Consider the following 23,571-nt stretch of genomic DNA (forward strand, 5'->3'; position numbering starts at 1 on the left):
ACCCATCTCTGAGCCAGACTCTCTGATCCTTCCCTACAATTTGTCTAGGGGGAAAGGAGGCAATAACCCAACTCATGTCTGCTTTGAGCCTGCCCATACAATCAAGCTCCCAAGTTCAATTCTCCGTGCCTTCCCTTAGAGGCACTGACATTCTCTTGAACGATGTGTTCTTGCTGTCTTCTCCTGGAAGCCACCCTCCAATGAAGGCAAATTTCCATCCTGCTCTTTGTGTCTCATTGCCCCTCCCACAGCACTCTCAGCAGCTCTACAGACACATCTACATGAGCTGCAAGGAGGAGACAAATGTTCAGAAACACTATGAGGCTCTCTACAGCATGCTGGCACTCATCAGCATCGAGCTGGCCAACGAGGAAGTGGTGGTGGACCTCATTCGCCTGGTGCTGGCTGTTCAGGTGAGGTCATATTGGTAAGGAGTCAAAGAGAGGGAAAGCCTCCTGCAAAGTCTGGAATCAGGAGGACAAGGGGGACAACTCTTTGGGGAAAGCACCAGTGAGAAAAATGACATTCAGTTCATTTAAACACTTATTAAGTGCCTATTACGTGCTTGGCACTGGGAATACAAAGTTAAAAATGAGAACTATCCCTGCCTTCAAGGAGTTTACATTCCCAAGGGAGGAAACATTTACATAGATAAGTAGGTATAAAATTAGATATGAAGTAAATATAAAAGGATTGATTTCAGTAGTTGAGGGGCCACTAAGGGGTTGGACTAACAACTGAGGAAATTAGGAAAGTCCTCTTAAAGGACGTCATACTTGAACAGAATTTTAAAGGGATTCTTGAAGGTGGAAGTGAGGAGAGAGAGCATTCTAGGCAATTAAAATGCATGGTGATGGGAGATTGCATGTTCTGTCCTGGGGGTAGCAGGTAGGCCAGTTTGGCTAGAGCATAAAAAGTCTGAGATGATGTTTTTATCACAGGGCAAGTGATATGAAATAAGCCAGATTGTATAGGACTTTCAGTGACAAACAAAGGGGTTTGTATTTGATCCTAGAGGAAACCAGTGAAGCTTCTTTATCAGGAAAATAGCATAGTTAGACCTGTGCTTTAAGAGTGTGTCTTTGGCAGTCATGAGGGGGATGGATTAGAGAAAGAAGAGGCTGCATATAGGGAAGCAACAGAGAAGAGGATGTGGCAGTAATCCAAGTGAGAAATGAGGATGCCCTGGAGTAGGATGGTACCTGTGAGAGTGGGGAAAAGAGATTGGATTCAAGAAATGTTATGGAGGTTGAGTCTTCACTTCCTGCCACCCCCCCAGCCTATGGTTTTAACATTCCCTTTTGTTTTGCCATGCCATAGAGGCTCCCATCCAGTTACCTTCTTAACTGTGGGACAACGATGGACATTCCAAGGTCCACTAGTCTGTTCTAGAGATGTGGGTTGAGAAAAATCCAAAGATTTTCCTCTTCAAGACCTGGGAAAGTTTCTTCAGTGAAAGGCTACCAAGAGACCCTTGTACACACACACACACACACACACACACACACACACACACACACACACACACACACACACACACACACACACACGTCTATCTGCCCTTGTCCCAAACCCCTCCAAGGGGATGAATCTGAACCTCCTAGAACTCTTTCAGAGTTCTTTATGAATCCTAGGGGACCCTAAAACCCATTTATTTCCTTGAGAGGATGACTTAGACTTCCTGACCTAGCCTGGACCTGGAATATAACCTTTGAGGCAGCTACAAGATGGGAAGGTTCCCTAAGCCCTCTTATGCATAGGCCTAAAGATCTAGGTTGTAATCTAGGATCCACCCTTGCACTTAGTAGCATTCCCCAAATACAACGACTTCTCCATCATCCACCTGTGCTAGTTGAGCTTATCACTCACTATGGGCTAAAAATTGAATTTCCGTGGGCTAGTGTGTTCCATGACAAGCTTCCATGACTTTCCCTTTTCTGCAGGTGAGTGTGGTTGAACCTTAGTAATTCAGATGTGAACAGGAGATTGCCTAGCTTATCATTGCTGATAAGGTCTGACTTTGCTTCCAGTTTTCTAAATCCCTGCGCCTTTCAAAGCCAGAATTGGCTGGGACGGGGGGGGGAGGTGTGGAAGGGGGGAGGGGTGGAAGGTAGGATGGGGGAGGAGGTGGTGTCTTTCCCTTCCTCAGTCAGCTGTTCTTATTCTGATAAGTGGCTCACTATCTTAATTTAAGGGAGGAATCTCAGTCCCACAAGGGGGCAATCTCAGCCCCCACAAAGGAACTGAAGGAATTTTAAATGAATTGGATAGTGTCCAATCTAATAGAATAAATGTTGTCAATGTAGCATAAAGAATAGTGAGAAGATAATGATGAAGAGGGCTGTTGAGGACAGAGAAGAGTAGGAAAGAGGTCAAAGGCAACACTGAAAAGTAGGGAAAGTCACTGACCTCAAGATGCTCTAGCCAAATGAGGTTGCTCTCCTGGCCAAAAACTGATGAAATCTTCAGGCACCTGCCTTGTTTCGATACTCCACAGAATGACTCAAGGGGGCATTTCCCCCCATTCTGTTACTAGTTATGGTCTGTAAACCGGGAAGGACTTAATCAGGGTGGGGTATCTGTGGCTTCATCACAGGGTAACACATTTTGCGAGTGCTGAAGACACAATCTTTCAGTAAAATGATAAAAAAAATTAGAAACAGTAGTTTAACAGATAGTTTGCCAGCTTCATAATATCCTCGAGTCTCTGGCTTCCCACCATGGGGCAAGGTGCCAAGGTCTTCCCTTCCCCTTTACTAGTCGATCAAGGTTGTATTTTGTGCTGCTTGTCCCTGAAATAAAAAATTGCTAGTTATGATTCAGGTGTGAATCCTAGGAAGATTCCAGAAGAGGGTAAGTTAAATTGGATGGTGGATTGGAAAGTTTAGTAGAAGGTGTGGATTAAATACCTTTGTGGGTCTGTCTTTGTGTTGGTGTAGGAAGTGGCCCATGTCAATGAAGAAAATCTGCCCATGTACAATCGCTGTGCCCTCTATGCTCTGGGGGCTGCCTACTTGAACCTCATCAGTCAACTTACTGCTGTACCTGCTTTCTGCCAGCACATCCATGAGGTGGGTAGCCCTGTACAAGAATTTGCTAAGCTTTTCTCCTTTTCCCTCATGCTTTTTTTTTTTTTTTCATTGCAATGGGGATAAGTGACTTGCCCAAGGTCACATAGCTAGTAAGCATCTGAGGCCAGATTTGAACTCAGGTCCTCCTGACTCCAGAGTTAGTGTGCAACGAAATGTCATTTATGCTACCAGACGCCACTTAATATTTTTTAGGCTTCTCGGAACATCAGCATTTCTCTGAATTTCACACTGATGCCTTAGAGTCTACTTTTTTAAGGAAATTGTGGTAGGAAATGGCAAAAAAGAAACAAGATTTCCTGATATCACCTGTCTCATCTGAGCTCATTTTCCTTGCTAGACCCAGCTCATTGGTTCCTTTCCACATTCCAGGTAATAGAGACCAGGCAGAAGGAAGCGCCATATATGCTCCCAGAAGATGTGTTTGTGGAGAGTCCCAGGTGAGAAGGTGGTCTCTGTTGGATTCAGGGATGAAGGAGGTACCTATTAAAATGGGAGAAGGTGTCCTGAGTGTGAGAGAGAGCATTCAGCCCTACAGATACCCAGATAATTGACCGAAAGGAGAACAGAGTAGGCTAACTCCCTCCTCCAACACACACACGCACACGCACACATTTCAGTGTAAGGGTCCCAGGTTGAGCTTCCTGGTCTCTTATTCTTACACAATACTGAAACATCAGGTGGATAACCATCTTTTTATGTGCCAGAATGGATGAGACAGTCCTAGGAACATTGACCATATTTGTAGGAGAGTTAATTCTGGAAGGATCACTCTTGACAAGACACTATCCATATGTCTACAAGATGATGTTATTGCCTAATGGGTGCTATATTGCTCACAGAATAATATTACTTTCATATCTTAGAGATGTTTAAGAGAAGCATCACCTTAGTTTATGATCATCTGGGTGCTATTCTTCTAGTCCTGGCATCCTAGACAGGTAGCCTAGAGCACAAAAGTTCAGAAGAGCTGGCTTCCTTTTTTTGGATAGAGAGGACCAGAAGGACATTGTGGGAGTGTACAGTCATCCCATTTGTTCATGTTTCTGCCTCCTTCCTTCCTCTGTTCTTTCCCATTTGTTTCTTTCAGGTTGTCCCAGAGCCTAGACCAAGTGGTGATTGAACTCCTGTTCCGTCAGAGTAAGATCAGTGAAGTCCTGGGGGGCAGTGGCTACAATTCTGACAGACTCTGCACACCTTACATCCCTCAGCTGACAGGTAGGAATTGGAGTATAAGGACTTCCATCCTAATCCCCCTCACTTTTCCCAGGTAGGGCTTGAGTACATAGGTCACCTTCCTTGACAACCCTTCATGACACCTAGAGCTGGTAAAGATCTAAAGAAATCCATAGTAAGACACCTGCTGAGTATATTAGGGGTTTACCCATCAGTCTAGCATCTTTAAGGGTAATGTGTTCAAGGAATAACCTGCCCTGTGGTTTACAAATCTCATGCCAACTGAGATTTGCTAAACCCTCCACAGTCAGAAGATGGAATCTTCTAAAGATCTCTAATGACTTCAAATCCTTAACCATACCTCTTGGGTTTCCCGTTTCCATTAAACAGGAGGGAAATCTGAGCCCTAGAGAGAGTCAAATACCCATCCCACATGGGCTCAACAGATCTGGAGCAGAGCCCAAGTTCCAACAAACTCCCTTTACACTTCGAAATCTGTGCCCGGGAGAGCTCCCTAACTGGCTATTCTCTCTATTAGCAGTGTGTGTGTGTGTGTGTGTGTGTGTGTGTGTGTGTGTGTGTGTGTGTGTGTGTGTGTGTGTGTGTGTGTGTATGTGTGTGTAAGAATCAGTGAAGGTTTAAGGGGGCAGGGAGATTGGGCCCTAGGGATCTCATGGCTTCCTCTAGAAGCTTTGACTTTCTAGGAATCCTTCTTTTCCAGATGAAGATCGTTTGTCCAAGAGAAAGAGCATTGGTGAAACCATTTCCCTTCAGGTGGAGGTAGAATCGAGGAATAGTCCAGAGAAGGAAGAGGTAAATTCTTTTCTTTTCTTACATACCATCCTAACCAGGAGAGGGAGCTAGTTTCCCTTTTCTCTTCCCATTCAACTATATATTGCTCTCCAACTTTATTTCTGGGTCCTCTTAAATCCATGTCACTTAGTAGCACAGTGCTTGATACAGAGTACTTAGTAAATACTTTTTTATTCATTGATTCATTTACATAAAACACATTTCTGTTAAGTACACCCTGTTTTCCTATCAATTCCTATTATAAAATCAGTGACGTATGCTACCAATTGGGTTCAGTTCAGTGAACATTTATTAAGGAACCTCCATGTACCACGCACTAGAAGTGTAATGGTACCTGCTCACCAGTTTACAGTCTATTTAAATATTATTTGCTCTAGGATTTCATTTTTAAAAAATCACACTTTAGAATTATAGGTTTAGAGCTATAAGAGATCATTTCATCCAACTCCTCCTTTTTACAGATGAGGATATGGAGCTATTTATTCCCTACTTGGTTCCTTCTGCCCTGTGTCTGATTCTGCAAAGAACCAAGGCTCTGTGACATGATAACAATGATAGTAATAATAAATGCTTATTAATCAATTAATTATTTAAGGGTCTTCAGCCAACCTGCACAACCTCTTGGTCCTCTCAATTTTAGGAAAGGTAGTCTGATCTTTATGAACTTCTCAGACCGGTTCTGCTCCTAAATTAAGACCATGAGTCTTTAGGGATTCTGAGCAGTTTGCAGAATTTACCTTATGTCCTCCGTCACTTACTAGGCTCAACTCCTCTTCCTCTCTCTTTCTTTTTACTCTATCAAGGAGTCTTATAGAACATCAGTATCTCTCAGAGTGATAAGTACCTTTCATAACATAAAAAGTCAACCCAAAAGGAGAACCAAAGAGAAGTGAAAGATTGATAAATTTGTATTAGACTCCTACCTTGATTTGCTTTAAGCCAGGCCTGAAGTATGGACATCACTGTTATTGTTAGTCTCAAAATAAGCACGTATACCTCATTATAAATTTACCACTAATTTCAAAACTAACAATTTTTTGACTGAAAGGCGTCTGGGTTTCAGTTACCTTGTTTCCCATTCCATGATCAGAAACAGAAGATGAAGAAAACATCACATACTTTTCTCTGTCCAAATATATCCTACATTAAAGCCCATAGTTATTTCCTTTCAATCAGAAAAAGTTACCTTAGCAACCAAGTTACTAAGGTCTGAGAGAGCTGTTACATTTTAATGGAGAGAGATAACCCATATGGGGAAATAGTCAATAGGGGAAGGTCTGTTATGCTTTATCTCTTATCCTTTCCCCTTTTCTATGTTCTTTAAAAATGCTCAATTATGTTTGATAAACCCAAGGACCCCAGCTTCTGGGATAAGAACTCATTGTTTGACAAAAATTGCTGGGAAAACTGGATAACAGTGTGGCGGAAATTAGGCATAGACCCATACCTGACACCGTACACAAGAATAAAGTCCAAATGGGTACATGATTTAGGTATAAAGATTGATACCATGAATAAACTGGAGAAGCAAGGAATAGTGTATTTATCAGATCTATGGAGAAGGGAAGAATTCTTTACTAAAGGAGAGATAGAATGCATTATGAAATGCAAAATGGATAACTTTGATTACATTAAACTGAGAAGTTTTTGCACAACCAAACCCAATGCAACCAAAATCCGGAGGGATGTAGTAAATTGGGAAAAAATTTTTACAGCTAAGCTCGGGGATAAAGGCCTCATTTCTAGAATATATAGAGAACTGACCCAAATGTATAATCATACAAGTCATTCCCCAATTGATAAATGGTCAAAGGATATGAACAGGCAATTTTCAGAGGAAGAAATTAAAGCTATCTATAATCATATGAAAAAATGCTCTAAATCACTATTGGTTAGAGAGATGCAAATCAAAACAACTCTGAGGTACCACATCACACCTATAAGATTGGCAAACATGACAGAACAAGAAAATGATAAATGCTGGAGAGGATGTGGGAGAGTTGGAACACTAATTCATTGTTGGTGGAGCTGCGAGCGCATCCAACCATTCTGGAGAGCAATTTGGAACTATGCCCAAAGGGCTACAAAAATGTGCATACCCTTTGACCCAGCAATATCGCTACTAGGACTATATCCCCAAGAGATCATAAAAATGGGAAAGGGTCCCACATGTACAAAAATATTTATAGCAGCACTCTATGTAGTTGCCAAAAACTGGAAGTCAGGGGGATGTCCATCAATTGGGGAATGGCTGAATAAATTATGGTATATGAATGTAATGGAGTACTATTGTGCCATAAGAAATAATGAACAAGAAGACTTCAGAGAGGCCTGGAAGGACTTATATGACCTGATGCTGAGTGAAAGGAGCAGAACCAGGAGAACTTTATGCACAGCAACAACCATAGTGTGTGAGAGTTTTTTCTGGTAGACTTAGATTTTTGTAATAACACAAGAACTTCTGAAAAAAAAAAAAAATCCCAATGGTGGACCTCAAGGCAAAATGCCTTCCACACTCAGAGAGAGAAATATGGAAGTCACTCACATAATGTAGCAGATCATGTTTGTGTATGTGTATCTGTTTGTGTATCATGTTCTGATTTGTTATACGGATTCTTTCATTTATCTTAGTCTGACTACATAGCATGACTATAGTGAAAATATACTCAATAGGAAAGTATATGTAGAATCTATACAGAATTGTATGCAGTCGTGGGGAGGGAGGGAGGTAGTGGGGGGTGGGTGGGGAGGGATAAAATCGCAATTGTATGGCAGTGATTGTTAAACATTAAAAAAATAAAAAAAAATAAAAAAAAATGCTCAATTAGCCTTGAATCTTTTCTTTACTAAACCTGTAATTTTGAGAATGGTGGTCATGTTTCTTAAAGGTAAACCAATCCTTTTTTTCTTTCTAAATATCTTAAACTCATTCAAACAGAATAATATTTTCAATTAATTTGTTTTCAGTTTTCAACAATCACTCCTGTAAATTTTAAATTTTCTCTCCCTCCCCAACACAGCATAAAAATATGGAACACTCCACAAATTTGCATGTCATCCTTGCACAGGGGCCATGCTAATCTTCTCTGTGTTGTTCCAATTTTAGTACTTGTGCTGCTGAAGCAAGCACCAGAATAATATTTTAAAAACAGATTATATCGTGGTCTCCTCACATAAAGTTTGATAAAACTGGGCTGGTAGTGAGTATAGAAGACATATTCTTTGTGGGAGAAGGATTCTGGGGGTCTTTCTGAAATAGAAATTCTGATCTAAGTCAAAGTATAATCAAAGTGCCTCCCCCCAGTCAATCTCTGATTTTTTTTCCCCTGAAGGCTATTCTTTTACTTTTTTATGAATTTATTTTCAGTTTTCAACATTCACTTCCATAAGATTTTGAGTTCTAAATTATCTCCCCCTTCCCTAAGATAGCATGCAATCAGATATAGGCTCTACATATACATTCATATTAAATATATTTTTGCATTAATCATGTTGTGAAAAAGCATTAGAATCAATGGGAGAAACCACAAGAAAGGAGAAAAAAAAGAGAGAGAAAGAGAGAGAGCATATAGTATGCTTCAATCTGCATTCAGACTCCATAGTTCTTTCTCTGGATGTGGACAGCATTTTCCATCATGAGTCTTTTGGAATTTTCTTAGATCCTTGCATTGCTGAGAACAGCCAAGTCTACTCAAGTCATCTCACAAGGTCACATTTACTGTGTACAATGTTCTCCTGGTTCTGCTCACTTTATTCAGCATCAGCTCACATAAGTCTTTCCGGGTTTTTCTGAAGTCCTCCTGCTCATCATTTCTTATGGAACAATAGTATTCCATTATATTCATTTACTGCCAGTTGCTCAGCCATTCCGCAACTGATGGATCTCCCCTCAATTTCCAATTCTTGGCCACCACAAAAAGAGCTGCCATAAATATTTTTGTACACATGGGTCCTTTCCCTATTTTTGTAGTCTCTTTGGGATACAGACCTAGAAATGGTGTTGTTGGGTCAAAGGGTAATTTTTTTTTTTACCAGCTGGCCAGCTGTGCATACAATGTAGACTGCCTGGTCCCTAGTAAGTGTCTCATCAATCTAGAAGAGTATCTCATAGTAGGGACCCCCTCCTGGCACATTTAATTTCCTAGCCTGGGACTTAGGTAGATGAGGGTACTAGGGAATTCCAAAGCCAGGAAGACCCCAGTATCCTTTAACATCTCCTTCCTTCCTTTCACCTTTCCTAAGAAAGTTAAGCTTCAGAAACATCTTCTCTTTTCTCTACAGAGAGTGCCGGCTGAAGAGATTACCTATGAGACCCTAAAGAAGGCCATTGGTAAGTTAAGACAACTGAAGCTAATGGGAAACGTATATATGGTGATCAAATGTCTTAGATTTTTCCAATATAGTTCCAATTTTGAGAATAGAAAGGTACTTTTTTATTTTCTCCTTTCTTTCTGTCACCTTCATTGCCAAATATATCCCTTTCTCCTACCCTACTCACAGAGTCATACCTTGTTACAAAGAATTTTTAAAGTGTGTCTGTGGAGAAACAATTCAACAAAACTAAAAAATATACCAATTGATTCTAATAACACCCATAGTCTCCCACTTCTGCAAAGAAGGAAGGTGGGTGTGTTTTTTCCTGTCTTTACTAGGGGCAAGTTTGGTCTTTGTGATTAATTACATGGTGTTCAAAAGTACCCTTTCATGAAAGCTTCAAAATAAATGTCCTTTGTCAGATTTTTGATTCAGAAAATATTGTCTCTATAGAAATAAATGAGTTTACTGTTCACATTGAGTCATGTGGGTGAGTTTTCCAGGCCAGCCCTTAATCCTGCCAACAGGGTTTCTGCTATATGGTGGCAAAGAGGATAGGGTGGGGGAATTTATGGCAATTCCTTCCTCAGTGATGTATCCTATTAATGGGGAGCCAAATGCAATTATCATGGATCAAGAGAAGGGAACCTGCTTCTTTCTTTTGAAGATCAGTGATTCACAGGAAATAACAAAACAATGAGGACTACATATTGGTAGTATGACAATTTAAATTTATATTTGTCTCTCCAAAAAAAAAAGTAAAAGTAACCATGGGATTAAATTCCCTATTTAAAAACAATTAAGAGCAAGGAATATAAACACAGACACGGAAAACTACTTCTTTGACTGATGGCCAACTAGTTAAGGTGGAAGGAAGATTAAAGTTACCCTCCCATTATCATCATCAGATGTAGACAGAATTGATCCTATCACCCTACATCTATCACAAAGCAGGAAGTCATCTTGTAAAGGAAAAAAAAAGAAGAAAGCAAATAGAAGGAATATAAAAAGAAAGAAAGGAGGTTGAGAAACTGGAATGAATAAAAAAAGCCAACAGGAAAGAAATGTTATAAAAAACAATTTCTTACTCTAATCCTGGATTTAGGCTTTATGGATCATGGCTAATCCTCAGTTTATCCTGAGTTGACTCCAGCCTGGATCTTAATACATGGTCCCTCAGATTCCATGCCCATAGGTTACCTAAGACCCATGAGACCCATTGCCTTCTTGTCATATTAGAAGGATTGAGTGTTAAGTATAGATAAGACTGCAAATATCTTTGTACCATTGAAATGAAATGACAGAATAGTGTTCATCTTGATTTCAACATAGTTTTCCTGACCTAACAATTTCTAACCCTGTGGGCAAAAGCTTTCTGTTAAAAAGATAGCAAGGTGAAGCTTAGGGTGTGTATGTATCTTCACTCTTGGAAGTGAAATGACCATCTGGGGGGTACACAGTTTACCACATGTGAAGGTCAAATCCGTAGTCAGGAGAGGGGGGTGCCAAGCCAGTGCAGTGTCCATGGCAGCATTCCATCAAGGCAGCTCAGAGACTGGGATTCAAATAGCTGTACACCCAAAAAGTCATTTGTGAGTTCTGTCAACCCAGGTAGCTCTTAATGGGTCAAGGCTTAGGCACACAGATATGTAGTGGTGTATGAGGAAGTATCTAGTGGCAGTTATGTGGGTGACTTTCCATTGCAGTTCTTCTGAAACCTGCCTATGTTTATATGCTGTGGGTTGGTGATGGACAGAACAGTAAAGTAGGTGTCATTAATCTCTAGCCTCCGATTATAAAACCACAGGCTAATGGGACATTTGAGGGGGAAGGAATCTATTCCATCCCTTCATCTTATAGATGAGGAAACTAAGGACCAAGGAAGTCATATGATTTGCCTAAGGATATACAACAAGTTAGTGACAGACCCAGGACTAGAGCTCTGATCTCCCAACCTTTCTCTCTCCTCTCTCTTTTCAATGCCTTTCCTTTTGCCTCTCCTCTTTCCCCCAGATGTCCTCATGTTGGTTCAGAGACCTATGTTCTAGGTGTTCCCTACTTTTTCTCTCTATCTCATTCTCTCAGAATTTTCTAGGTAATAATAATAGTACTTTGTTTTTTTGTAACTCATTTGTTTACAAATTTATTTCACACATATTTTTCCACTTGAAAAATTGCAAGAGTTTGAAGTGACATGCATATAGTGTTCCCATTTTATAGAGAAAGAAACTGGACTGAAGCTATGACTTACTCAAGATGATACAGCTAGTTAATAGCAAAGTCAAGTTTGGAATTTTTGTCCTCTGACTCCAAATTCCGTGTTCTTTCTATTTCATAATACCTGTTCACTATGGTGTGAATCACTGGCCAAGTTCAGTTGTTTTTCAGCCACATCCAACTTTTTGTGCCCCCATTTGAGGTTTTCTTGGCAAAGATACTAGAGTGTTTTGCTATTTCCTTCTCCAGCTCATTTGACAGAGGAGGAAATTGAGGCAAACAGAATTAAGTGACTTGCCCAGGGTCACACAGTCAGTAAGTGTTTGAGGCCAAATTTGAACTCAGAAAGGTGAGTCTTCCTGACTCCAGGGCCAGTGCTCTATGTATTGTGCCACCTAGTTGCCCATTACCAAGGTACTAACTTAAAGTTTCTGTACTCCAGTAGATAGTGTGGCCGTGGAGGAACAAGAGCGCGAGCGGCGACGGCAGGTGGTTGAGAAATTCCAGAAGGCGCCTTTTGAGGAGATTGCCGCCCACTGTGGGGCCCGGGTGAGTGTGGAAGCCAAGGGGAGATTGGCATCTAGCCCTTAAGGCTAGCAAGGATCAGCACTGAACTATAATACCAAACAGAAGATTGCTGGGCTTCTCCTGTGCCCTCCCCTGCCCCAAACCTCATTCCCCATAGGAATAGGGTGACATATCAGGGATGGACCAACACTAGTATATTTTCTAGTATTCGTAACTGAATTAGTAAACACCCCAACATGCACAAGGGGGCCTGCTACCACTGGTTTTTAGATCTGTGTTCATAAAAGGAAAGGCAACTTTTGAGGGATTAGCAATCACTTTAATCAAGCACATGTATCATTCCTTTAACCAAGCACAGATATCATTCACCTAGTTCAGGGGAATAAGCACCCTGAACTTCAAAGAAAATACAGAGAAATCAAAGATCAATAGCCATGGCTTCCTCTGCCTGAACATCAACAGATAGGTTCAACTGTCTATCCATAGTTATCAGAGAGGGAAGCACCAACATCTGGGTTTTCCAAGCCAGGGGGTTCCTTAGCTGCTTCCCAGAGTCCTCTACTGGTCAAACAAACACTTCCAGTAAGCCCCAAAGTAAAACCTCAAGTCAGAGTATTTATACCCTTTTTTAGAGACAGAGGGCATCCCAACCCTTGAGAAGCAGTGCCTTATTAAACTCCCTTTAATGGGCAGACCCATTAGTGGGTGGAGAAGATCTTTACTCACATTAATAATACAAATACATATACTGTTTCTAGTTAAAGAAACTCTTGTTTCTGTACTTTAGTCCTAGTAAAGACTCTTGCTTGCTAAAGGCAAGATTCAATCCAAGGTATCTGATGACACTAAAACAAAAACAGCAAAAGATCCCACTTTTCTTGTCATCACAATAACACATCATCATCTGGTATCAGTGGAGTAAAGAACATCATTAGACACATAGGAACAAAACACACAACTCACATGCCAAGAGATGGACATGTAGGACCTTTGGCAGGCATGGATGACTTGAGATCTTCATTGTTAAAAGGAATACTTTCAGTAGTGGAATCATGGCTCTCTTCAAGTATTTGAGTTGAGCACCATCCCCCAAAGTACCAAGAGAGACTCATCATTGTTAAGTCTTTTGGGGAAATTAATTTGGAAATGGAGTTATAAGGTACAGAGACTCTTGACCAGTAGCTTCTTCTCTCAAGAATACAACCATGGTGAAATAACATGGGCACCTCCAGGAGACAAATGACTGACGTGTGAAGTTCTATGATGATTGGCAGGGCTGACCATGTCAGGAAGATCTAGGAACTGAGACTGGTTTTCTTAGAAATAGGCATCATGAGGGAAGGATTTGAGGGAAAAAACAAAGTGACTTGGTGAATAAATATACTGAAGTTTTTTAAGAGAAAGGAATCAATGGGAGGGCATTTCAGAGGAAGAAGAGAGAAGATAGTTTATTTTTTTTTAACAATCATAATCTTTATTTCATTACTTCATGCATTTCTGATTTCACTGGCTATGGGTACCCTCTCCCCCAAAGCAGATTGAAATATTTTATAACACTATAGATGGCCTTCATGAGCTAATATGGCCAAAATTGTAGGGGTCATCAATAACAATATATAGATATTAAATGCAAAAAGTCTTGCATTTCTATCCTCCTCTTTCATTGTGTTCTCTTAGCTCCATGTTACCCTAGTCTTTTTCATCCTCATTCTGGGAGACAGAGGATTACTATTTTCCTGAAACAGAGAGAAAATGAGGCAGAAAGGTGGGAAGAGGTTTTTCCCTAGGTCACTGAACAAGATCAGTCAGTCCTAAGAAGATAAGCTCCTTGAGGAAAGGAATAATTTCATTTTTTCTCTGTATATCCCTGGCACCTAGCATAGTGCCTGGCACACAGTAGGCACTTCATTAATGTTTGTTAAGTTGTATTGACTCTGTTTTTCTTTCTCTTTGTAAATGATTCTATGCTGTCACCTTTGAATGACTTAATTGACTCCTTTAAAAGGATTTTTTTTTGGTGAGAATCTTTATTTTCATCGATATTGGCATCTCCCATTGAGGAAATCCCCTCTACCATTGCATATAAACAGCTTCTCTATGATTTATTGTTGTAGAGAGTTGCCAGGGGGCCCTGAGACTTGCCCAGGCTCCACAGCCAGTAGTGTCAGAGGCAGGACTTAAGCCTAAGTTTTCCTGACTCTGAGGCCAGCCCCTCATCCTCTATGTCATGTTGTTTCTCTGGTTGGCTCCTAAAGAGGTGTAGGTACCAGAGATCTCTTTGGTTATGCCTTTCCCCATGTCCTCATGCAGACCCAAAGCCAAGCAGATTGCTAACTCTTATAGACTATGGGAGAAATAGTTTATTTCTATTTATTAACAGCCAATTATTAAAATAGGATCTAGATTTTTCCTCCTCTGTTTCTTCATTGAGGCCCAGCTCCTGTGGAAGGCCAGACTCTGAAGGACATGGCTCTTTGAGATTAACCGTAACCCTCAGGAAACATGCTTTTGGATCTTCAGCTAGACCCCACCCAATTAGGAGACCAGACTTCCGTTTTGAATGTAAATAGAATCCTGTCTAGGCAAGTTCTTGCCCTTAGGAAATGAGCTCCTGTCCTGGTATACCCCTTCATTAGAATTTAGGGTGACTCAGCTCATGAAGGAGAAAGCCAACCAGAGTGATCTGGATGGAGGATTCCCCTATCCAGATTGCTGGAGGTGGCTGAATCTCATGATCAGGTCACATTCTCAACAGAAGAAGTGAAGACTTCTAATCCACCTCCCCATTAAATGTCCACCAATCAGAGTTGATGTTCAGTTGTCAAGGGAATCTCCTCTCAAGGATTATTTAAAACTTTTAAGCTCTCTATGTTTTTTGTCTGATAATTTATTAGCTAGCCTAATTGATAAGTTGATTATTAATTACCCAGAAACTTTGTCTCTCAAGGTTTTTCATTGATCATCCAAGATCAAAGAGACAAGTAACATTATGTCCTTCTGTTGGCCCTCTAGCCTTAAGCTGGACACAGGAACCCATGGTGTAGTGATATGGTGAGGGCCCTCAAGCTCACCTTCTTTCCATTTCTTTGGTTTACAGGCATCCCTGCTGCAGAGCAAACTCAATCAGATCTTTGAAATCACCATCCGGTGAGTGGCCATGGGCAGGGGAGTTTTCTCTGATCTTTCACAGGGCCCTTCCCTCTGGGATCATCACTTGTGCTTCTGTTCTCTAAAAGGCCTAGAACTTATTACTTTTCATAATCTAGAACTGAGGAACTTAATCTATACTGATTGACTGTTGGTGAAGGAAAGATGTCAGGGAATTAGGAGACAGTTTCAGGAAAATAATCCAGAATGGCTCTATGAGTATGGCCTTCACAGAGAACTTAACTTTAAATGAAAACTCCTGGAACCCAATATAAAAACATAGTTGCCCATGAAATCATAAAATCATACAACTAGAGTTAGAGGAGACCTCAGGGGCCATGTAGTCCAACCCATTCATTTTATAGATGAGTAAACTGAGGCCAAAGTAGTAGGCACTACTTGCCCATAGCCTACAGATAAGCATCAGAGGCAGAATTTAAACTCAGAGCCTCTGACTGAAGAGTTAGTTTGCTTTCCCCTAGATCCCAAGTCCTTTCTCTGGCTAAAGGCCTCAATTGAATTTATATATCAGGAAGGCTTGACCTTCATGGATGTGGTCTTTGCAAGTGGGGATCTGAGTCTTCTCCCACATTTACCCTAGTGCAAGGATGATTCAAGCTTATTCTGTTTGCATAACTTTTCCCTTCAATCTCTTCTTTCTATCTTTAGACCTCCCCCAAGCCCATCTGGTACCATCACAGCAGCCTATGGCCAGCCACAGAACCATTCCATCCCCGTCTATGAGATGAAGTTCCCTGATCTATGCGTATACTGAGTGCCAACAGTCAGAGGCCCCTGTGGAGGATGGGTCTAGGGGAGGTGATCCCCACCCCCATCCCCTACAGCATGGAATCCTGAGATCTCAGGGGAGAAATATAATTTCCAAATGGTGGGCACCTTCCAGAGAGAACAAGTTCCCTCAACCCTTTTCTTCCTCCTGCTCCACCATCCCTGCTCCACCATCCCAGCTTCACCACACTCTCTTTCAGGCCCTCTGTGCCAGTGGGAGTCTACCCTGCCCACTCTGCCTTGCCTTCTGTTTCATCCGCGGTCCTTTATTAGGAGAGATTTGAGTGTTCTCTCCCAATAATGGTCAGAGAGCCTTGGTGAGCCTTTGGTTGAGGGGTTGGAGGAATTTTTTTCTTTGGAGCAGAGCCTGTGAACCATCCATGAACAGGCTCTCCATGTTTCAAAAGAGGGGCTCTTGACAAGGATCTCAGTGGTTTTTGAGCCCAATTTAACACCAAGGATTGAACAGAAAATGGAAGCGGCATCAGATCTCTTGGGCAGCATTGCCTAGAAAAATGAAAGTGTTGAAGTCTCTCTCCAGGAATTTCCCAGCTACCGAGTTGAAGTCTGGATCCCTGTCTAACAGAGCTGCTTCAGAAGGGGTGAAGTATACTGAGAGCTTCACCCTCACTGAGCAACAGACTGAAGTCTCTTCTGCCTGATGTGAAAAGTCACTGTGCAATTGGGTTCAGGGACTAGAAAGAAGGGAATGGGATGCCTTAGGAACTGGAGGAGCATAGAGTTGATACCATGGCAGCTTTAAGAGCAGGTTCTGAGACGAAGCCTGGGGCAACCTTTCTGGGGATGCCAGTGCTCAACAAGTAGCTGATACCAGCAATTTTTTCTTGTTCTTGTTCATCCATAAGAGTTGGCTTGGGCCAATCTTGTCTTAAATGGAACAGGACCCTTGGAGTCAATGTTTAGAGGCATTGTGGGAACCTAAAATGAAATTAAGGTTAAAGTCCAATCTGATGAAGGAAGATAAACTCTAACAAGATTGGGGAGAGGAAGCAAAGCCATCTTCAGCTTTAGACATTGCCAGGGAGGCAAATACACTGCCTCCTGGGAGGTCTGCATCATGGGAAGTTATATCAGAGAACACTCCCCATTGACCCCCTCTCATAGTAGGCAGAGGTAGGAAAGATGTCTCTACCGAGCCCCATCATTGCTTGTGGTCCTTCTTGGCCCTCTTGCCATCTCTACCCTGCCTGAGACCTGGGTTATGGCATCTCCTTGGTCTCTCTTCCTGTGGGGCATAGGTCTGTTGCTAGAGGTCCTAAGCTTGAGGGCAGGACAAGAGATGACTCAAGACAATAGACACTCTCCAAAATAGCAAGAGATGACAGGCTACCCCAATGCCCTGCCCTGAATCATTCCTTCTTAGGGAAAGTTATTTGCCCTGCCCTAGGCAGAGGATCCTTGGGACTTACATTCCTACAGCAAGAGTTTATCTGCCAGCACTGAGAATATTGGGTGTATCCACCAAGGAATGAGTGGACCAGTTGTATGCTTTGGGAATGCAGTGTGCAAGCCAGAGTATGTGGAGAGGGTGGGGTGGGCTGGGAGAGGGGAAATGTATATGTGTCTCTTGGATGATGAAGTTTCTATGTATATTTTATCTAAATGAGATGATACCTCTGGACTTCAGAGTGAATTAAAAGCTTCTTCAAATTATAAATTTTCAAGTGTCCCATACACCCTGCAGCTTGTATAAAACTTTTTATAAATGATGGTGACAAGTCGTTCCAAAAGTCCAATCAGAACCAATACACACATGACCCCAAGCAATATGGAAAAGTGGAGAAGAGAGTTTGTTTTAAAGCTCTTTCTGTGCCCCATTCTATCCTTGCAGATCCTCCCAAGGGTCAACCACTCTCATATGGACCATGGCTTTTCTAGAGCCTCAGATGGCAGATTCCTACAGGCACATCTCCCTCTAAATAACCCTTCCTTCCTCCCCCAATCCTCTAAACTCTGCCCCAAAACTTTCATTTATTAGTAAAGCTGAGATAATTCACCTGAGGATGTGAGTGAATTATAGGTTGGTTAGTGATTTGCCTGCTTTTAAGAGGAGAGGAAGAGAGAGTGGAGTGGAGGGGAGGGGAGAGAGAGAGAGAAGGGAAGAAAAAAAAGAATTTAATCTTGTCCTAGGTAAGAGAGAATTTTATCCACATATTTTCTCTCATCCTAAGTGAAGTTTCTTGGGAAAGAAAAGGGAAGTTTGAGGCTAACTACCATAATGTTGTCACCTCAGGCCTTTGTTTTTATAGTTTTGGTACTTGCCACGTTGATCTGAATATAAAATATCTGAAAATATAGGGTAGGTTTCTAAAACCAGATCCCTTTTTTTAAAAAATGCATAATTGAATTGTGCAATAAAGGGCAGCACTCCCTGACCATTCTAAAGTTTTATGCAAGCGCAGGATATGTTGGGGGGGAAATGAAGGCCACCTTCAACTCAATCTACTATTGCACTATGAGTTGGTGAGGTGGAAGGGCTCTCAGACTACCTTGTGTGGTCCTTATCAGAAAAACGATCCCCCATGTAACATACCTGATAAGTAGTCTTTAACCTTACTTAAAGTCTTCAAACAAAAGGAACCCACCAGTGTTTAGGGCAACCCGTTTCACTTTTCAATACCTCCAACTCTGAAGATATTTTTCACTCCATAAAACCTAAATTTATCTCCTTCACCTCATTGTTCCTTGTTCTACCCTCTCTGGTCAAGCAAAACATATCTGATCCTCCTTTCGTGTAAGAGACCTTCAAATACTTGAAGGAAATGCTCATGTGGCCCCCCTCTCAGCTGCCTCCTTTCCTGTGCCAAGATTCCTGGTTCTTTCATTTGATCCTTTTAAGGCATGATCTCAAGGCCAGTCACTATGTTGGCCACCTTCCTCTAACTTATCAATGTGCTTCCCAAGATGTTAATCAGAACTAAATAAAACCTTCCAGCCAGAAGAGTGTCCTCTGATGAGGGCAAAATTATTCTCTCCTGGTTCCACACTCTCTGCCTCACTTACTGCAATTTTAGGTTGCATGTGTTCCCTGAAGTCCAAGATGGAGGACATCCAGACTTATAAGCATGAAATTCCTCTCCATTTTATATAATAATAAAACATTTCTTATTAAACTAGCAACTTAAACTTCTAATGAACATCAAAGCACACAGTTTCTTAAAGAAAACGTTGAAGACAAAATAGGAATCCTGAAGGCCAGGAGAGTCTTCCCACACGAACTAGTTCTTTATGATTATTCTGAGCACTTTGTCTCTTAACCTTAATTTAGCTTTAAAAGACAAGCCTCAGTTTCCTTCTTACTCGACTTTAGTTGTCCTTCCCACTATCTCAAGTGATGTTTCTCATATCTGTGGGGCTGAGGAGTGGAGATCATAAAATTGAGAGCCAGAAGGGAGTTTATGGGCCATCCAGTCAACCTCCTCCCCCAGACCCCTTTCTGTTTTACAAATAAGGATACTGAGGCTCAGACTTACATTATCATTTTTCTACAACATCTTTCTAAAAAGCCTATAGATGAGGTTAATTCCCCTAGAAGATGATTGATGGTCTTGGTTATCACTCTTGTAAGAGGGAAAAAAATCAAAGTATATCTCTAGATATATGATTTAGATCAGTGGTGTCAAACTCAAATAGAAACCTGGCCGCTAACCTATACATAAAGATCCCTGGGAGGGACTGCATATTGATTTAGAAGAAAACTACACATTAACTTCATCTTTGTTCTGTTGTACTTGTATTTATTTAATTAAATATTTCCCAATTACACTTTAATCTGATTGTGGCCAGTAGCATGGGCCTTTGATGCCTCTGATTTAGAGGATCAATTCTATGCTTCCCCCCCAAAAAAAATCAAGGGAAGCTTTTTGTCATTTGATTTTTTTTCTTGTGAAGAAGCTACTTCTGACTCTTCTGGTATTTGAGCTAAACAAAATCTATTACCTAATTTAATCAACAAGATAGACCAAATTATCCTAACAAAAGTTAGCAACAAGCTGTACTAGAACATTGAATTTTGACTCAATGGCGCTAGATAGATGTGGATGCTGGTTCTGCTGAGTCACTTATGTGACTGGGGGCAAAGCACGTCTCTGGTCCTCAGTTTCTTCATCTGTAAAATGCAGGCTCTAGACTAGATCACAAGATTCTATGATTAAGAGCCAAAAAGGACTTTAAAGAGAAGTTAGTCCAGCGTCTTCATGATACAAGTGAGGAAACAGGTGGACTGCGGTTTCTTCTAGCTCTTTAACATAGAAACCTGTAAAAATCCTGCCTCAATGTCAGATAGTGTGCCTTAGAACAAAGCACTGGAGAAGTAATCAGGATTTAAAATGGTTTCATGCCATTATATTCTCATCCTACCACTGGCCCCAGAGAATGAGGGGAAAATTGCTTCCCCTTCCTTTCCAATCCCTTTTTGCTATCTGTGCTGTTCCTTGTGATGAGGCCTTTTTCCTCTCCTGGATAGAGGCAGTCAGAAACTATCAATCCATCAAGTAAACATTTATTAAGCACCTGCTACATATGAGGCTGAGTGCTAGATGCTGGTTATATCAAGACAAAGAAAAAGTCTTTGCCCTCAAGCAGCTTACATTCTACCTGATCATGCTCAACTGGAGACCCTTCCCCTTACACTCTTACTGGACAGAAGATGAGCATCTGTACTGCAAGGATGGGTGTGGCTAGAGCTTTCCTGGGAAGGTTTAATCAGACATGAATATATTTGAAACCCCCGATTTCTCTTAACTAAGCTGAGTTTTCCTCCAAGTAGAGATCTCGGGGTCCTTTCTTCCTTTTCTCATTTGAGAACATAAATCCAGTAATTCCCCTTAAAGTAATTCCCTCTGAGACTGGGAGATTTGCAATGCCAAGATAGGGTCAAATGAAACCAGACTGCAGGAAGGAGGTAAAAGCTGAGCAACTTGCCTCCAGGCAGTTAACATTTGGAGGGAATGCTCCACAGGAATGAGTGCTAAGCCTCCAATTTCACTGGTATGGGGAAACTCCCTGCACCAAAGGAATTTGACACCTTATCTATAATTTGTGAACAGTTAGGTGGCGCATGGATGGAGTGACAGGCTTGAAGTCAGGAAGACTCCTCTTCTTGAGTTCAAATCTATCCTCAGACACTCACCACCTGTGTAACCCTGGGTAAGTCATTTAACCCTGTTTGCCTCAGTTTCCTCATCTGTAAAATGAGCTGGAGAAGGAAATGACAAGCCACTCCAGTATCTTTGCCAAGAAAACCCTAACTAGGGTCACAAAGAGTCAGACACAACTGAAATATGACTCAACAACTATAATTTATATTCTTAGATAGTTTCCTGGAACCCAATTGTACAGTAGAGCTTAAGACTTGGAACTTCCAGAAGACTAAAATAGCTCAAGGAGCAGGATGCCTAAGCTTCTCAGAGGTTTTGTGCTCCCTTGATTGTGATCCTGCCTAATTACAGTTCCATTGTCCTTGATGGATAAATCCCCCTACAACACTGAATTATGTCTGGATTCCCATGTAATTAGGAAGGCTGAGCCCAACTCAGAATCAAGTGCTCTAACTGGACCTTTCCAGGGTAACACAGACCAACTGAGCTAAAACAAGATGCCCGAGTTGCCCTGGGAAGTACAAGCAATTTGGGGCCACTTGTCTTTCCCCTATCCCAGCAACCTCATTGTAACAATGAACCATTTGCTTCAAGTCTAATCCAGGCCCAAATATATTGCAAGGAGAAAAGCTTGAGCAGTACTTAACTAGAAGGTAAGCTCTTGGAAGGCAGAGGTTATTTCTATTTACCTTTGTATCCCAAGTACCCAACAGTTTTTGACACAGTGTCTGAATCTATGATTTGGTTGGTATGGGGAACTCCCAATTGGTGGGTCCTCCTCCCCATGCAATTTCTCTGCAATTGATTTTGGTGAACTGTCCAGGGAACAAAGAGGCTGTGACTGACCCAGGGTTACATAGTCCTTTATGTAAAAAGCAGGAATGGGACCCAGGTCTTTCTGACTTATAGGCTATTTCTCTAGCCACTACATCACACTGCTCTCTCATTTGGCACATGGTAGGCCCTTAAATACTATAGACTGATAGTTACAGTGGACTGTAGAAGAGAAGTATGTTGCCGAATTGGAGTTGAGCCTTGAATTTTCACTCTATTTGAGGACCAAAGAAGCTGACTGAGTTCATCTTTTTTTCTGAGAGATCTGGGGGTGGGGGAAATGCTCTCCCTCCATCTCCTCTCAATTTCTGAAAAGCACTTAATTAGTTGAAGGGGACAAGAGGCACTCCCAGCTGGAAAACCTGTAAATGCTTCTGTCCTCAGATTGCAATGTATTTGTGTTTGCGTGTATATGTGTGTATGTGTGTGTGGGTGTGTGTGTCATATCTAGACCTTTGTGACCCTGCGTGGATATAGGTGGGTGGGTGTGTACGAGTGCCACATAGTTTCTAATACATGTATATAATAGTTGATAGATTTATTTATATGTGGGTGCAGAATTAGTTCCTGTGATAGCTTCTGTATTTAAAATTCATTGGAATTCACTGGCTTCATTTGTGAATGGAGGAAAAAGTAGTAGATTTGGGGGAGGAGGAGGAGGAGGTAATTGTGGAGGGATGATACCGAAGAAGGTAATTCTTTAGGAAATATTTGTCAATATTTTCCAATATGTCTTATGATTCCCTTTTCAAATAAATGTTAATGTCTCCACATCGCTGCCTGCTTGATTTTTTTAAAAGTGAATGGTTGTTTGAGATGCAAACTTGAATCTGGAAATACAAGTGGTTTTCCTGTTGACATTTTGACATCCCCAGAAGACTCCCCTCTCTGTGCCTTGGCACCAGGAGGTAGGTGGAAAGGGATGCTGTTGGGATGGAAATCTGGGACCCAGGGCTGGATTCTGAGAGTACAAGAATGGAAACTGGGAAGATCATCTAGTCTCAAGACTCTTTGTTTGCAGGATTACATTTAACCTATCTTATAAAGGGAAAGAAATAAGCACTTATTAAATACCTACCATGTACCAGACACTCTACTAAATGCTTTACAGATATGATTTCATTTGATTCCCACAACCCTGGAAGGTACATAATATCCACGTTTCACAGCCAAAAAAACTTGAGACAGGCAGAAGTTGTTACTTCTCTAGAGTCACACAGCTTCCTGACTTCAGATCTGTGCATTACCATGGCTCCTAGACAGGGAAGGAGTTTAAGCCTATTCTTAAGGAACTAGACCACTTTCCAAACCGCCCCCCCCCCAAGTCTAGAGGTCACAGAGCAGCTTCCCTGTTTTGTTTGAAAGGTTAAGAATACCCATGAAAGTCGGCAGTAGAATGGAAGTCCTTTAGGGCAGGCAGAGTTGACTTCCGTCTTGTCCTTGTATCCCAACCTGCCTGGCACAGTGACTGACATAGCAGAAATGTAGCGTTCAGTTGTTGAGTGCCTCTGTGCAAATGCAAGGGCTACTCTAAAGGCATTTCA

The 23,571-nt window shown here is 41.5% G+C and overlaps 1 protein-coding gene and 1 non-coding gene across 5 annotated transcripts in view; one reads left to right on the forward strand and one right to left on the reverse strand.

Annotated features, from left to right (window-relative positions):
- EFR3B (EFR3 homolog B) overlaps positions 1-22,798 on the forward strand; it is a 128,263-nt gene extending 105,465 nt beyond the window's left edge. For 3 of the 4 annotated variants that reach the window (XM_072633880.1, XM_072633883.1, XM_072633882.1), the window contains 9 exons: positions 252-413; positions 2,940-3,071; positions 3,462-3,529; positions 4,180-4,307; positions 4,987-5,078; positions 9,360-9,408; positions 12,052-12,158; positions 15,235-15,284; positions 15,954-22,798. In XM_072633880.1, the coding sequence (XP_072489981.1) occupies positions 252-413; positions 2,940-3,071; positions 3,462-3,529; positions 4,180-4,307; positions 4,987-5,078; positions 9,360-9,408; positions 12,052-12,158; positions 15,235-15,284; positions 15,954-16,059 (894 nt within the window). In that variant the 3' untranslated portion in view covers positions 16,060-22,798. The remainder of the gene's footprint in view (positions 1-251; positions 414-2,939; positions 3,072-3,461; positions 3,530-4,179; positions 4,308-4,986; positions 5,079-9,359; positions 9,409-12,051; positions 12,159-15,234; positions 15,285-15,953) is intronic. The other variant, XM_072633881.1, reaches the window with a different exon arrangement.
- On the reverse strand, positions 8,102-8,208 carry LOC140521944 (U6 spliceosomal RNA). Its single transcript, XR_011973204.1, has one exon. It is a non-coding gene; the product is annotated as a U6 spliceosomal RNA (small nuclear RNA).
- Positions 22,799-23,571: the final 773 nt, after the last annotated feature.

This window comes from Notamacropus eugenii, chromosome 1 (genome assembly GCF_028372415.1).
Source record: "Notamacropus eugenii isolate mMacEug1 chromosome 1, mMacEug1.pri_v2, whole genome shotgun sequence".
In the NCBI taxonomy this organism is placed as follows: domain Eukaryota; kingdom Metazoa; phylum Chordata; class Mammalia; order Diprotodontia; family Macropodidae; genus Notamacropus; species Notamacropus eugenii.